This window comes from Cyprinodon tularosa, unplaced genomic scaffold (genome assembly GCF_016077235.1).
Source record: "Cyprinodon tularosa strain WSP-4 unplaced genomic scaffold, ASM1607723v1 ctg488, whole genome shotgun sequence".
Taxonomy (NCBI): domain Eukaryota; kingdom Metazoa; phylum Chordata; class Actinopteri; order Cyprinodontiformes; family Cyprinodontidae; genus Cyprinodon; species Cyprinodon tularosa.
Genome location: NW_024039216.1, coordinates 266437 through 282055, shown reverse-complemented (window position 1 = coordinate 282055; position 15619 = coordinate 266437). Strand labels below are relative to the sequence as shown.

At 39.5% G+C, this 15619-nt stretch overlaps 1 protein-coding gene across 1 annotated transcript in view; it reads left to right on the top strand.

Annotated features, from left to right (window-relative positions):
• alk (ALK receptor tyrosine kinase) overlaps window positions 1–4015 on the top strand; it is a 293190-nt gene extending 289175 nt beyond the window's left edge. Inside the window, exon 27 of the mRNA XM_038302349.1 lies at window positions 1643–4015. Within this exon, the coding sequence (XP_038158277.1) occupies window positions 1643–2686 (1044 nt within the window). The 3' untranslated portion in view covers window positions 2687–4015. The remainder of the gene's footprint in view (window positions 1–1642) is intronic.
• The last annotated feature ends 11604 nt before the right edge of the window (window positions 4016–15619 follow it).

Genomic DNA, 15619 nt, shown 5'->3' with positions numbered 1-15619 from the left:
GCTGCTGGTCAGATAAACACAGTAATATAGAGTTTATTAAAGCAATTAACATACTTTTTGCAGTGTGGGCAAAAACAGTGGAACAACAACAACAGATTATATGGCTCCAAATCCACTGCCTTCGGGAAACCTACCTCAGCCAAATTGGATTTAGGCTCACTACTCTTTCCATAGATTTTTGATTTCCAAATTAAATGTTAAACCTACTTTCATTGAAGAGAGTGCATTAAACACCTTAAGAAAAGGCTAACTCGTTTATTTTTTTCTTAGATCAGGTAAAACAGTTCTGATGTCAACTCTGCTTCAGGACTGTTGCCTGTGAACCTTTTCCTTCCACTTTATTTCCAATTGGAAACAGCAGCCATTGCTTAAAAAATGCCTTTTGTGGTTTATCTTTGTAAAGGGAGGCAAGGACTGTCTGCTGAACTACTGTCAGATCAGCTGTCTTTCCTAAGATTATTACTAAAATTATTCTTAGATCATTATTAGAGAAAATTTTCAGATTTCTAGTAATAAATAATAATAAAAACTCAAAGTGTTTCCCTTTGCATGTAAGGAAACTGTTAATTTAATTCCTAAAACCCCATTTCTAATGAAACTCCAATCGATTCATCATGTACTCATCACTTCCAGGACTACAGCTGTATAGAATTCAGCAGGCTCAGCGTGCCGAGGAATTCTACAAACATTTGTAAAAGCTCAGTGTGTTCCCGGCTGGTGTTGTGATAGGAGGCAGTCTGCACAATGAGTTCAGTCATGAAATTTTATTGCTACTATATATTTCATAGTCAGCTGTGAAATATAATGGTGAGGGGTAAGGAGTTTAAGAACCAAAGCAACTCAGTCTCAAACAGGTAGGCTGTGTAAAATAACAGACTGTGGATAGTGGATGCTGAGGCGCAGAGTTCACCAAAAGCTACAGCTCTCCAAACATCATGTGGCCTTCAGAACATCTGGAAGCCTCATAGAATGGGTTTCTATGGTAACGCAAAGTGTGAGATCCAGTAAAGAGGTGATTTCTGGTGGGATAAATTATTTGTCTCTCTGATAATCTGATGGACAAGTCACGGTCGCTTCATTCAAGTGAAGGAACTGCTAAAGCTTTAGCACATAAAGACACTGAGGTCGGCCTATTGTTCAAACCGCCCATTATTTCATAAAGCAAAGTCCTTGAGAGATGGATGGTGACTTTGGAGTAATAGAATTTGATATTTCTGACCTTAGAAAAACCAAAAACCTTGGGAATGAAACAGTCCAACACAGGAGCTGAAGAATGGCCTAAAATGGTCAAACCCTTCTAATGTTTGTGGAAACCCATCGTAGAAGAGTTGCTTGCAGCCATCATAGCTACCATTGGTGGGTGTTTGAAGCCAGATGAGCAAATATTTTTGGCAACACAGTGACTGTCACAGTTACAGAGTCGCTTGATATTAAATATGGATCGTCAGCCAAAAATATCTCAATAATTCAGCCCATTAACTCAGTTTTAGGAACATATGCCAATATTCACTGCCAGAGTTTCTGCATGCATCACCCATCTGAGAGTTCGATGAATGTTAATGAAGCCAAGCTCCCTATGTTGTATAGTATAAACTGCCAATAAATGAACAATTTAAACAGGATTTTTATCGACTCATTTCAGGACCCTGATGTTGTGACCATGACTCTGCCTATTGAGTATGGGCCCATTCCTGAGGAGGAGGAGCAAGCTGCAACGCACCCCGAGGAACCCCTGGTTCTGCTGAATGCACAGGTGCCTGATGGAGAACCTTTGCAGCAGCAGCAGCCCCCATCCTACCCAGCAGAGGACCGGAGAGGAGGGGAGCATACAGCTTTACCCGGGGCACCACCGCAGGCTAAAGTGCAGGCATCTGTTCCGTCTCAGGCTTGCATTCACCAGCCTCAAATGCAGACCTCTGTGACGACAACTAACTCAGTCGCCACTACAGCTCCGTCGTCTCTCACTGCCAAGGGACCTCATGCTACAGCCCAGCCAAGCTCAGAGGGGGGGCACATTAACCTGGCTTTCACCCAGGGTCACCAACAGGAGAAGGACGCCCACGGTGGAAAAAACACCAGTCTGTGGAATCCCACCTACGGCTCCTGGTTCCTGCAGCAGCAGAGGAAGCAGCAGCAGAGGCAGGGAGGGGTGGGAGGGCCTGGGGGCAGCGTGGGCAGGGTGCCCGGCGAGGGGCAGGAGCACGTTGGCCGGACAGTGGCCGAAGTGGCGGGCTCACTGGGTCTCCAGCACCAGCACAAGCAGTTTCAGCATCAGCTGCAGCAGCAACACCAGCTACAGCTGCTGCACCATCAACAGCAGCAGCAGGGTCTCTGCAGGCCGCTGCTGCCTCCCCCACCCCCTCCTGCTGCCCAGTCACCTCTGCTCCTAGATTCAACAGCCTTGCCCCCAGTCCCCCTGTACCGACTGAGAAGATTCCCCTGTGGGAACATTGGATATGGCTACCAGGAACCAAGCCTGCCACTGGACAGCAACCCCCCTCTACCCCAGCAAGGCACCTCTGTACCATCCTCTGCAGGCCACCAGAGAGGGGCCCCCATGCCAACTTCGATGACCCTGGGCCGCACAGGCATGTCTGAGGACAGCCGGCCACTGCTCGTTACCATGGGGACAGTGCAGGACACAAGGCTGCCCAGGATGGAGGGCCACAATGCCACTGTGCTTTAGCCCTGAGGCATGAATGTCCCTCAGTTTTGGTTCTTTTTAATCTCATGATAGAACCCCTCTCTAAAATGGGCCTTTCACAGGACACTATCCTGGAGACCTTAAGCACATAAAAAAAGCTTTGAGAGGTGGAAAAAGAAGAAAATACAGAGTAAAAGAATTTTAAGTCTTAAAAATGTATTTTTTCAATGCAGAGAGTAAACCAAGGAATCGTGTGAAGAGTTTGACTTCCTGTATGTGTGTGGACAGAAGGACGGACGGACACTCTTTATTTTACCAGCCGGATACGTTTAAGGCAAGTTTTGGTGGCCCGTTGCCGCAGGAAGAATTGCAGAACCAGAACCATGGGGAGCACAGTACAGTCAAGGACTTATCAGAATATTTTTCAAAAATCTGAGACTGGATTACCAGAAAAATTTATACTGGTAAAAACAAAATCAACAACAAAAAAAAAAACACTGGAGGATTTGAAAAAAAAAAAAGTGTTGATGTCTTGCTTGCCTGCTTGTTTATTTATAAATTCATTTATTTATTATTTGAAGGTGGCAGTATAATTTATTGATGAACACCTTTTCAAATCCAAAACATCTATTTTAGTTGTTTTTTGGTTTGTTTTATTTGCTTTCATATATTTTATCAGTGCAGAGCAAAAACATACCCCCCACCCCCCCAAAAATGTAACTCAGGTTACAAGATTTGTTCTTTAAGGTGGATTTAAAGAACAAGAAGCAGATCTTCAGGAGTTCCACTCACATCTCTTAGAAACTTCACTGTTAATCTGTTAAATATTTGTTTTTTCTCTACATATTGAACCCATTGTTGTTGATGGATTGATCTTGTACTCTTAATTTAATCTCAGATTTGTATATTTTATCCCTTATTCTATCCCAGGAGACTGTTGTGGAAAATGAAGGCGTGAAAATGTAGCTTTTTGCTTCACATGTGGACAAAACCCCAGTTTCGCTTCTATTACCGACTCCGTCTGCTTCTCTCTGTTCTGATTGGTTATCGATATTGAAGTGAAAGACTATTTTTAATGCCTTTGCTTTGACGGTATTTGGGCACAGGTCAGTCCACGAGCTGTCACCACGTTCTGTATTTAAAGTTTTCTATTGGCTTCTGAGTTACTTTGCCTCGTCTCCAGTGCCGCTGTTGAACCACTTTCACTCTGTGTTCCTCTTTTCACGGCTCACCTGTCGTTTGATGTAGAAAACCCAACCGCAAATGTAAATGTTGTAGAATTATAAAGTATTGTACTCTGGCTCTGGTAAAAGCTGTACATTGCCCCTTCAGAAAACATCCGCCAAAATTAATAAATTACTATATAAATGATTGTGTGTCTGCTGCTTTATGACTATAATATTTGTAACAAATCATTTGGATGCAAACCATAACTGAGCTGGTGAGGTTCTGAGACTTTAAACGGACATCTTAAAAGAAGTGGCAGCTGTATCAGGCAGCAACTGAATGAATAACTCTACTTCAGAAAATCCGGTCAATTTACAACTTTAACACACACAAATGGTATGCATAATTATTGATATATGTAATCATATTATATGTAATCATTTAGTAAAAAAAGGGGTACAAAGTGAAACTATAGTTAATTTTTTCTTGAACTGAGGAGGTAAGTGAGACACTTTGACAATGGAAAAACATAATTTACATTTAAAATAAGAAAAAATAAGTGCATTGTCTTATTTCAAGAACATATTATCTAATTATCTTATTTTAAGTTTGAAAATACTCAATTGATTGGAAATCTTATTTGCCCACTCAATTCAAGATTAACAACACTTAGTTGAAGAAATCTTTTCTTATTTCTAGATCATTTTTGCCATGAATAAGTTCATACTACCAAGAAGTCCATTAGGTGAGAAAATCAGTTTATGTACATATCAACAGGTAAACATTCACTCATGAAAGTTATTGCAAAAATCTGTATACAACCATCTCCAGTGACAAAGAGCTCCCATCAGTGCTTACCGACCTTCTACCTCATATCTTTTAAACAAAACAGTTTGTGTATTTCAATAAATGGTGTGAAACTCTAGAGAAAGAAAAAACCTCAGTGTTGATTTAAAGCTATTCCAAGCAGTAGACCATCAAGGGAAAGGCTATTTTTTTCCTGTTTGTTTGAGCATGTAATATTTTGAATTACAGATTACCCCTGTAATTATACCCTCCGTCTCTCTCAACAAATAGTTTTTGCATGCTGACTGGTAACTGTTTATATCCACCTTTATACATTAGCTGTGAGGTTTGAATGATGTTAGCCAGCCTAACGAATTATCCTGATGTCTGTCTTTGTTTTCTCTAGATGTAAAGAAATGTTGGGTTTGTTTTCAGCTTATTCACCTCTATCTCCCAGGAGCTCCTGTAAGCTTTCACCTTAACAGAAAATATTTGTATAATCTAGCAAAACAAACAGGAAAATGTTTGAATCTTTACATATGTCATTTACACACAACGACACTGAAAGCCGGAAGTGGGGCTTGAAGCGGCAAACACCTGCATCCGACGCTACTGTCGCCCCCGAATATTTATATCCACTAATACTAAAAAACTAAGCTGCAGCTACAGACATATGCCACCCTGATAAACATAGTGTAGTCGCTGTGGGTTCTGACTCCAACACACATGGAAAGGATTCCCGCTGCTCTTGAACTTTACTTTGGTTACATGTTGTCTTCTTTTTGCTGTTATTCCCTTCGTTTTCTGTTCCTCTCATCTCATACAGCTCAATGCCGCTTTATGTATAGTCTATTTTTTCCACGAATGCTGCTGCTCTGTTGTCTCCCGCTATCTTCTCGGTGAGCAACACTTGGTTCGACCAATGGGATGAGGGTATTCTGGATCGTTACATACATGCTGTCAGCTCATCTGTGACAACGCAGGACAGGGCCCGGGAATGTGTCCTTGTTCTTGATGTTCCATTAGCTTTTTATTGACTATTTTATTTCTACTCTCACATTGATATGTGACAAAGTGCGTTCCTTTTCCACTAAATACGGGACAGGTACAGCACTTCTATTTCTCAATACCAAACGATTCCGTTTTTAGAGGGACGGTTGGCAACCCTAGCAGCCAGACACAGAGGATAACTTGAGAACTAACTTACCAATCGGCTTAGTGTTTTCCCAAAATGCTTTGCTAGACAGATCCAGTTCATTATGGAACCCCATGTTCTAATTCTGCTTGAAATTATATTAATGATTCAGTTACGAAGAATGTTTTCATCGCTCTCAGTCTAACATCATTCTGTAGCTTTAATGTCACTTTTCTTTATAATCTCAGTGCTTTGGTTCTATTATCCTGCTGTCAAACAGCTGACAGGCTGCAGTTTGCTGAGAATGTGCTTCTGTCATTTCATTCAGCAGGGTTGGAGCAGAGATGCATCGAAAAACATTCATGTCCACCAGGGTGGGGTCTGTACTTTAACTAGGGCTTTGAAGCACCTCAGTTTTATTTCATTTTTTGTCCATTTTGCTAAAGATTTCTTGTGTTTGGGCTCATTTAGAGGATATTTAAAATGTTTTAGTCTACAAAAGAATGTGTGGTTTACTAAATGACTGTATAATGCCCATGTGATATGGCCCAGAAAATAATTCATCCTCTACTTAACAGATGGCACAAAGTATTTTCAATGAAGCTGTGTAAGGTCATACTGTTTTTAAGAAAACAATAAAATACTGTACTGTAAAGTGATTTAACAATATCAAAACTATGCGCCTGTAGAACATATAACCAATATACAGCCATGGACATTTTCAGATTAATGGTTATTTGAAAATATCAATGTCATCAGAGATGTGCAAAATGACAGCAGCATTATTAAACTGAATAAGGTAGAAACTGTGCAAAATCGTTATAAATTTAACAACTTATTGAGATCGTTTGGAGCAGAGATGGTTATAGAGTCTGCTGGGAGGAAGGATCATTTAAGTGCATTTAGGTCGCAGCAGTCTGTCACTCAAGGATCTCTCCGGTTCTGCAACAGCTTCATGCATGGGGTGGAAGACATTATCCAACAGAGATGTTATTATAGTTAGGATCCTTTTGTTTCCCACCTCCTGCACTGAGTCCAGATGGCATCCAATCACAGAGCTGGCCTTCCTGATCAACTTATCCAGCCACTTTCTCTCAGCTACAGATAAGATACTGCTCCAATAGCTCCCTAGAAGATGATGCCACATCAGAGTCATAGGAGGTCTTTAGGAGCGCCCCCTGCACTCCAACAGACCTCAGCCTCCTCAGCAGGAAGAGTCTGCTCTGATGTTTCTTAAACATACATTTCATACATGTTATGAAATGTATCTGAGGAGCTTGAGCTTGTTATTTTGCAGTTTTTGTATTTTCCTGGGCATAAAGTCTGACATCAGGGCAGTTTACCAAAATGTTTTCCAAGTCATGAATAATCCACCTTTCTGTAGAACTATGGACTTTTGTTTAACTCCACTCTAATGAGCAGCAGCTACTGAGCTTCACTGGTCATTGCTAAAGTCTTTCCACCTTGACTCATTGGAAACCGAAGCCCAGACAGCTAAATCACTGAAGGCTTCTATAAAAGAAGTCAAATTGATGATAATCAGTTAGTTGAGAGAAGTTAATTAGCAACTCTTCTACGAATGGCGGTTATTTTTATCCCCTAACTGTACATTAAAATCCTATTTCGATTCAACAAGAGTTAAGTAACAGCTTTAGGTATAAACATTTTGTCTCAGCTATATATTTTATTATTGAAGTGCCAAGACTTGTTACTGCTCTGATTCAAGAACATTGTTTTTCTGTCTGATTCAATAATCCGATAAATAACTCTGACTGATGCCTCACCTCTGCTCACAATGTCCCTCTTCAATTTGGAGCCAGCCGTAAGTGATTAAATCATTATTGGTCGCCTTTAGCTGTCTTCTGCAGCGATGTGCATTTAATTCAATATGACAATTTCTTCTTACAGAGCAGCAGAAGCTGTCCAGAAGTCTCTTAGAGCATGGACACTCAGGAGAAAGCATCTAATAAAGATGCCAGACTGGTTTTCACTGACATTCATTCTGACCTTAGTTTCTAGAGAGTGAGCTGAAACTCAAGAAAAACGTCTCACGAGAACAAAACTGGGGACTTTCTAAGATATCTCTCTTTCTAAGGCATCGGGACATAAAGAGAAGGAATTCTTAAAAGAAAGAACCTCCTCGTGGCTCTGAAACCGCAGCGTTTTGGTTTGATGATCCTACAGAAACAGACAGAGCTGCTGCTGCTCTCCTGAGCTCAGGCCTCAAGCAGCATTTGTGTAATAAACATGCAAAGCACTGCAGTGCTGCTGGAGAGGAGGAGCAGCAGTGATGAAGGTGAAACAGTTCCAATTATCAGGAAGGGAAAATTCGGCTCTGATCTCCAGGTTAGATTAGAAACCGGTGCCGGAGAAAGCTCAAGGAATAATTGATTTAACTAATAAAGGAAAGTACAGAAGCTCATTTATGTCATTGAAATGTGTAATAAACAGGATTACGAACAGTGAGCTGGTCATTATAGTACATAAACCCTGACGAGGTGAATGGAGACCCAACAGGATTATCCCTGCACTGTAAACATGAACAAAAGGTTTTGTAGCCGGCGGTTTGTATTTATCTCAAAAAGAAAACTGAATTCCTGAGCTAAGCTCCATTTTCCCTCCATCACACCAACAAGCAGGGGCATCACTCGGCTCATTTGGCTCTCGCTGGGGATTCTTTTTACTAAACGATAAGAAGAGCTTCCCTCCAGACAAGATGATTTATTTCACAAAATTCTGATGTTTAACAACATTTATGCAGCCACTTAACAAGCAAACACTACTAATAAATACTAAAGCACAACGTGTGGCATTGGATCAGTTTTACAACATACAGGAAATGTTTTACTACTGTATATGTACGTTAAATAGACTTTCACAAAATGCTATTTTTTTGTCAGCCTGATAGGTATGTTTTAAAACCCTTAAAATCAGCTATCATTTTCATGAGCTAGTCCCATTAAACAAAGACACTTTTAAAATAGTTTAAAGGCTGATCTTGTGTGAATGCTGTAAACCTGTTTCTCTTTATTCCGCTTTAATATTCTGGTTACTTCCATACAGGAAGCAACTGGAGAGTGTTGGCCTAGTGGGTTAGAGCAGTGTGCGTGTGCCTTGAGAAGGTTGCAAGTAGCCGGTTTGATCCCCTAGCCTGCACTCTGGGTCCCTGAGCACGACCCTTAACCCCACACTGCTCCTCAGGTGCCACACTGCCAAAGGGATGGGTTAAATGCAGAGGTACATTTCTCCAATGTGACACCTTTTGATTGGCAACTACTTCTGCTGTTCAACTTTTGCAATATTCACCTTCCAGCTTTTGAAATTTCAAAACTTTTTACTTTTTAAAATCATAACCTTTTCAGCTTGTTTTTTGCTCCCATTAAAATAGAAAACCTCAAAACGTCCCTGTTTTTCCTCATACATTTTAGCTACAAACACCATTCAACTTGTAAAACATTTTCACAACCTTCAGCTATTATGGTATCATTCAGCTTTTTGATATCTTGCTTTATTATTGCCAATTCAGTAGATCTCAGCGCCCTTGATGTTGTCAACGTTGGATTGATGGCACTATACTTTAGGAGAGATATTATACTTTTCTGATTAATTTACTGCATTTTCTAAGGCTTCCGCTGTGTTTCAGAAAAGCAAATAGGCATTTCCGCTTTCTGCTAATTCGAACCATTTCAGGCTTTTGCTTTCAAGTACAGCTGATTTTTGCATGCTTACAGTTTAGCGTACAGCATTCATATTGCTTTTCACTGGAAATGTTACCTTTTCTAGTTTAATTAGTTATCTATTTTTGAGGTATTAACTTATTGAGGAAAATTTCTCTTTTATTCAGTTTATTTCTGTAGCGACAATTCAAAACACATGTCATCTCAAGGCACTTTACAGAGACAATTTAACCAGAGCATACAGCCCAATTGGTTCCTTATACAATGTGTGCAGAATTTTTTAGGCAAATTAGTAATTCGACCATATCATCCTTTTCATACATGTTGTCCTACTCCAAGCTGTATAGGCTTGAAAGCCAACTACCAATTAAGTACACCAGGTGGTGTGCGTCTCTGTAATGAGAAGGGGTGTGGCCTAATGACATCAACACCCTATATAAGGTGTGCTTAATTATTAGGCAACTTCCTTTCCTTTGGCAAAATGGGTCAGAAGAGATTTGACAGACTCTGAAAAGTCAAAAATTGTCAGATGTCTTTCAGAGGGCTGCAGCAGTTTGGAAATTGCCAAGCTTTTGAAGTGGTTCATGGCAAAATAGCCAACAGGGGTGCAAGAAGCATGTTGAAAAAAGAACACGTAAAATAACTCCCCATGAATTGAGAAGGATTAAGCATGAAGCTGCCAGGAAGCCATTGGCCAATAGTCTTGCCATATTTCAGAGCTGCAACATGTCTGGGGTGCCGAGAAGCACAAGGTGCTCAATACTCGGGAACCTGGCCAAGGTAAGGAAAACCGAAAAAAAGGCCACCTTTGAACAAGACACACAAGACAAAACATCAAGATTGGGCCAAGAAATATCTGAAGACTGATTTCTCCAAGGTGTTTTGGTCTGATGAAATGAGAGTGAGTCTTGACGGGCCAGATGAATGGGCACCAGGCTGGATCAGTAAAGGGCAGCAAGTTCCTTATCGACTCAGATGCCAGCAAGGTGGAGGTGGGGTACTGGTATGGGCTGGTATCATCAAAGATGAGCTTGTGGGACCTTTTCGGGTTGATGATGGAGTCAAGACCAACTCCCAGATCTACTGCCAGTTTCTGGAAGACACCTTCTTCAAACAGCAGTACAAGAAGAACAATGCTCCGCCAAACGCATCAAAATACACCACCGAGTGGCTGGTCAGGAAAAGTCTAAAAGGAGAAAAAAATAATGACATGGCCCACTTGTTCACCTGATCTGAACCCCATCGAGAACCTGTGGTCCTTCAAGAAATGTGAGATCTACAGGGAGGAAAAACAGTACGCCTCTCTGAACAGTGTCTGGGAGGCTGTGGTGGCTGCTGCACGCAATGTGGATCGCAAACAGATCAAGACACTGACAGAATTTGAGTGTGAAGAAAGGTGGCTATATTGGTCACTGATTTGTTTTCTTTGTTTGCTTTTGAATGTGGCAAATGTTTATTTCTGAATTTTAAGCTGTTATATTGGTTTACCTGGATGGGTATATATTTGTTTTTATTACGTTGCCTAATAATTCTGCACAGTAATATTTACCTGCACACAGTGACATCCTCATAAAATGGCCAAATCTAAAAAAAAAACACCTCAACTTCCAAAAATATGAAACTATGATATTAAGCAGTCTTTTGGGTTAATTGAGAACACAATTTTGGCCCAATTATAAAAATAATCCTCAAAAATACAACTTGCCTAATAATTCTGCACACGGTGTATAGTATGAGGAAACAAGACTTTCAAATAATGCAGAGTTTTGTTTATCAGTAAGAGCCATAAAAAGATTTCCAGGCACCAAAACTGGGACAAATAAAACTGCACTGAGAATAGCTAAAATGTGCCATGTTGGGTCTCCATAACAAATAAAACACCAAGCTGTTGATTTGGACCTACTTGGGTTTTCTATCTTGAAATGTATGTTTTGATCAGAAGAGTGAAGAAGACTCGCTGTTTTCAGCATATGGATGAATGCGTAAAGGCTTCATTAAGTGGGTTGGCCGTCTACTGAGACATAACCGCATGTCCGCCATATTTGTGGAGTCACCAAGGAGCTGTTAACTACCAGAAATTAAGACTGTTTTTCATAAAGGACACTTTACTGCAGATTCATGTCCATGGTTTCCAGCACGGTATTAATATATGGAAGAGCGACTCGCTCTTAGAGTTTAAATATATCAGTAGCTTTACCAGCAACTATCTCTTAAAAGAAACTTTTTTCACCTCAGCAAATAAATGTCCTAAAATAACCATTGTGAGATTAGACTTCTACAATAACAAGACTTTATTCAAAGCCTTTTGCACCTGTTTGCAAGAGGTGTTAATAGTGGTGGAGGGTGCCGTCAATCAGCTTTCTAACCAGCAGTAAGCATTTCACCCCAGGAATGAGGAGAAATATGTCCTTCAGGTCCTCACAAATGACCGCTGAAGACAGGCAACGATCTTTAAAAGGAGCACTTTTGGCTCTAAGAGTTTAAAGCAAAACATCCAGCAGATGAGAAAAAGAAATTATTGGAATCAAAAGAGAATGCAAACTGACTTGCAAAGAAAAAACATGATGGCTGGTGCAGATACAAGTTCAGCTAAGATATCTAAAGTCGAATAAAGCAAAGCATGAATCTGCATGAAAAGCTTGAATGCTACAACCATTCAAAGCTCACCAAGTCTTCATTAAAAACCCAGAGAGGGTTAGAGCTTGAGAGAGGAAAAGAGCTTGACTTAATAAAACAACAATAAGGGAAGAGCGGATGTGAATAAGCACAAACTGTACTAGAGTACAGATTAGGAAGGCGACAGGAAGCTATTCCATGATTTCAAAAAGCTTCTTGTCCTGCCTGCAGCTTCTCTCTTTGAAAATGATTTGCCGTCTGAAACCTGGCTGTATTTCTCATCGGCTGCAGGTTACCTGCCTCCTGCCTGTTATAATGCTGAGAAGTCCTTTTCATTGGCCCTTATGCTAAAAGTAATAACGCCACACAGCATGAACACGTTTTCCCATTTTCTTTTCAGAACGGCCTCTCCACAGAACAAAGCAAAAGGTTGGACAGGCAATCCAAAGGACAACTTATAGTAAAACACACAGGAAGATGACTGTTTATGTTTATAAAGGTAATTTTGCTGTAATTTAGACAAATCCTAAACATAAAGATGTCATTTGATTTAAGAGGCCATTCTAGCAATAATCAGCTTGTTGAGATAAACGATAAATGGCTGCTAGTTAGTAAAACCTACATAGGCATAAAGACGGCAGAACAGGTAAAGTTGGAATAAAAATACTTGTGAAAACCAACTAGAAATAACAGAAACTTTATTTTAAGGGAAGTAAATAAAGTAATAATGCTTCCTAAAGGTGGCACTATTAAAACTTATGTGTTGCTTACAGGGATTTAAAATAAGCTGGTTAAGTACTAGTGCAATAACTGCAGTGACAGAAGCAAGAAATATACATGATTCAACCATATAAAAAAATATATGTAAGAAACGGCCTTATAAGCCAGAAGACACATCAATAGAACCAGTTGTCACTATGCCTTAGTATGATGAGATAACTCAAGTATAAAAAATCTACAGAGAAAAAAAATGTTTGACTTGAAATCAGGCTTTCAGCACTTTTAAAGTCTTCTGGGAGTTTGTTCCATATAAGTGGAGCACAGGAACTAAATGCTGCTTCTCTGTGTTTGGTTCTAGTTCTGGGTGTAGAAAAGGCTTAAACTAGAAGACCTGGGTGGTCTGGGAGGTTGATACATTGACAAAAAATCTGTTATGAGGTGCTGATCAATTCCATGATTTATAGACAAACAGAAGGTTTTTAAAGTCTATTCTCTGAGCTACAGGGAGCTGCAGCTGTCTGATGGACTTTTTAGGCAAACCTATGAAGACACACGTGCATTAATCAATTCTACTAAAGATAAATGCATCAATCAGTGTTTAGATCCTGCATGGACATTATTCCTTTAGTCCTGTAAATGTTCTTCATGTGATAAAAGGCTGACTTTGTGTCTTTATGTGCCTCTGAAGGTTCAGGTCTGAGTCCATCGTGACACCCAGATTTCTGCCATAATCGGTGGTTTCTAGCGTAGTAGCTAAAGCTGTGAGCTAACTCTGGATTTCTCCTCCTTTCTCTTCCGGTCTTAAGATTATCACCTCAGTTTATCTTTATAAATTTGTATAAGATTATAGTCCAACCACATATTATGTTCTAGGCATCTAACCATGGGCGTAGGTTTGCATAGGGACCATAGGGACATGTCCCTACCAAAGTTTTGAACCGTCCTAATTGTCCCGACCAATAATTGGATGTGAGCAACATGTTTATAATTTACAGCAGTGGCTCTTTTCCTCTCGCAGCTCCTCTGCCTGGTCTCTCCTGTCCCTTTCACCTAGCAGCGCATTGAACTGTGCTGCGCTGTTTAACTCCACTCTCATTGGCTGTTCTGCCTTAGGTCCCGCCTTCTCTCTTTCTGATTGGCTGTTTTCTAGTCCGCTGTGCTTGGAGCACAACATTGAAAATTTATTCACACTAGAATGCAGCGGTTACTACAATTAATATTAGACTATGAAACTAGTCCCAATAAAAAAAATGAATATCATGTACACTAAAAAACAAAAACCTTTTTTTTTCTTTTATAAAACGAAATATTCTGAGTCAGCCAGGAGTTCTGAAGACACAAAATGGGCAAATAAAGGCTGTAAGCCATCAACATTTCTGATTCTTAGCCACAGCCACCTAAAAAAGAAAATGTGACGGTTTCCTTTTTACCAATATTTAGTTGCTGTTACTGGTTTCATTTTTTGATGACTCTGAGGAAGTTCAGGTATAATTATTAGCAGGTGTTATTTCTCTTATAGAGGAAAACAACAAGAAATGGCGGCTAAACATCTGCTGTTTATCGTTTAAAAAGCATAATTAGGGTTCCAAATAATAATAATAATTTAATTGACTATTTATACTTCTAGAAATAGGATAAAGAGAAGAACAAACAGATGAAGAATATTAACATTGATTTTATCTTACATAGATTTCCACACAGTCTATAAGTAAATTAGTACAAACATTAATGTCTGGTAAAAATGCTGGAATCTGACTGTTTATTTTGGATATTATTAAATTACAGATAAGATAGTGTTATATTGTCTTTTATAATTGTTAAAAGTGATTTTATATTTTAATAAACTTAGGCTCATTCTCAGTGTTGTGTTTGTAGATGATGCCACTAAAAAGAAAATATACATAAGGAGCTATTTATACAGTCAGACAGTAGCAATATAGGACAATGATAAAAGGTTGTGTTACATTTAATCCTTTACTATTAAAAATGCACTTATACATTATATGATTATAGGAAACACAGATATCCAGTAATAATGGTGCAGGGCAGCTTGTAGGTGAAGCAGCTGCCATTCAGTGCTTCAGGTGACGTCTAAATAAACCAGGTGAAACTAAAATATTTCCACATGAGGAGTTCTGGATGGAGAATTTTGATTATATATATGTATTGTAGTTTTACAATTTTGGTATAATTACTGATCTAAGTGGGTTGCTCTGTTGGAAAAAGACACATTTTACATTTATATTATGTTTTAGAGTCTTTATACTCCAGTTAATGATGAATCAATTATTAAATTAGTTGACGATTATTGAAATAATCAATTAATGCTTCAAACATTGATAAACAGCATCTAATGAGTGTAGTGTTTTTTTTATTTAATTTTTATTAATGTAGCAAAATTATGCTTTTCTCTTTTAACATTGAATTCCTCTTATCAGTACGGATGCTCACATCGAGCATAAAAAAGGGCGTGCATATTGCATAGCACCAATGACACCCGACCAATCGTGTCCCTACCAAAGTTAAAATCAAACCTACGCCCTTGCATCTAACCAACACTCTGATGGGTCCATAGTCACCTGGTTAGATTGTGATGTAAAGCTTTGTGTTGTCTGCATAGTTATGGTAACTGATCTTGTGGTTTACTATAATCAGAGTCAAAGGGAGTATCAAGATATTGAATAGGAGGGGCCATAGAACGGAGCTTTAAGGAACCCTGCATATGATTTCTCTGGTCTGATTTTAAGTTCCGTACATAAAATCCTTATCCTTCAGGTAGGATTTAAACCAGTCCAGTGCTGTGCCAGAAGGGCAGACCAAGTTTTCCAGATTCTCTAATAAAATCAAGTGATCAACATTATGAAACGCTGCACT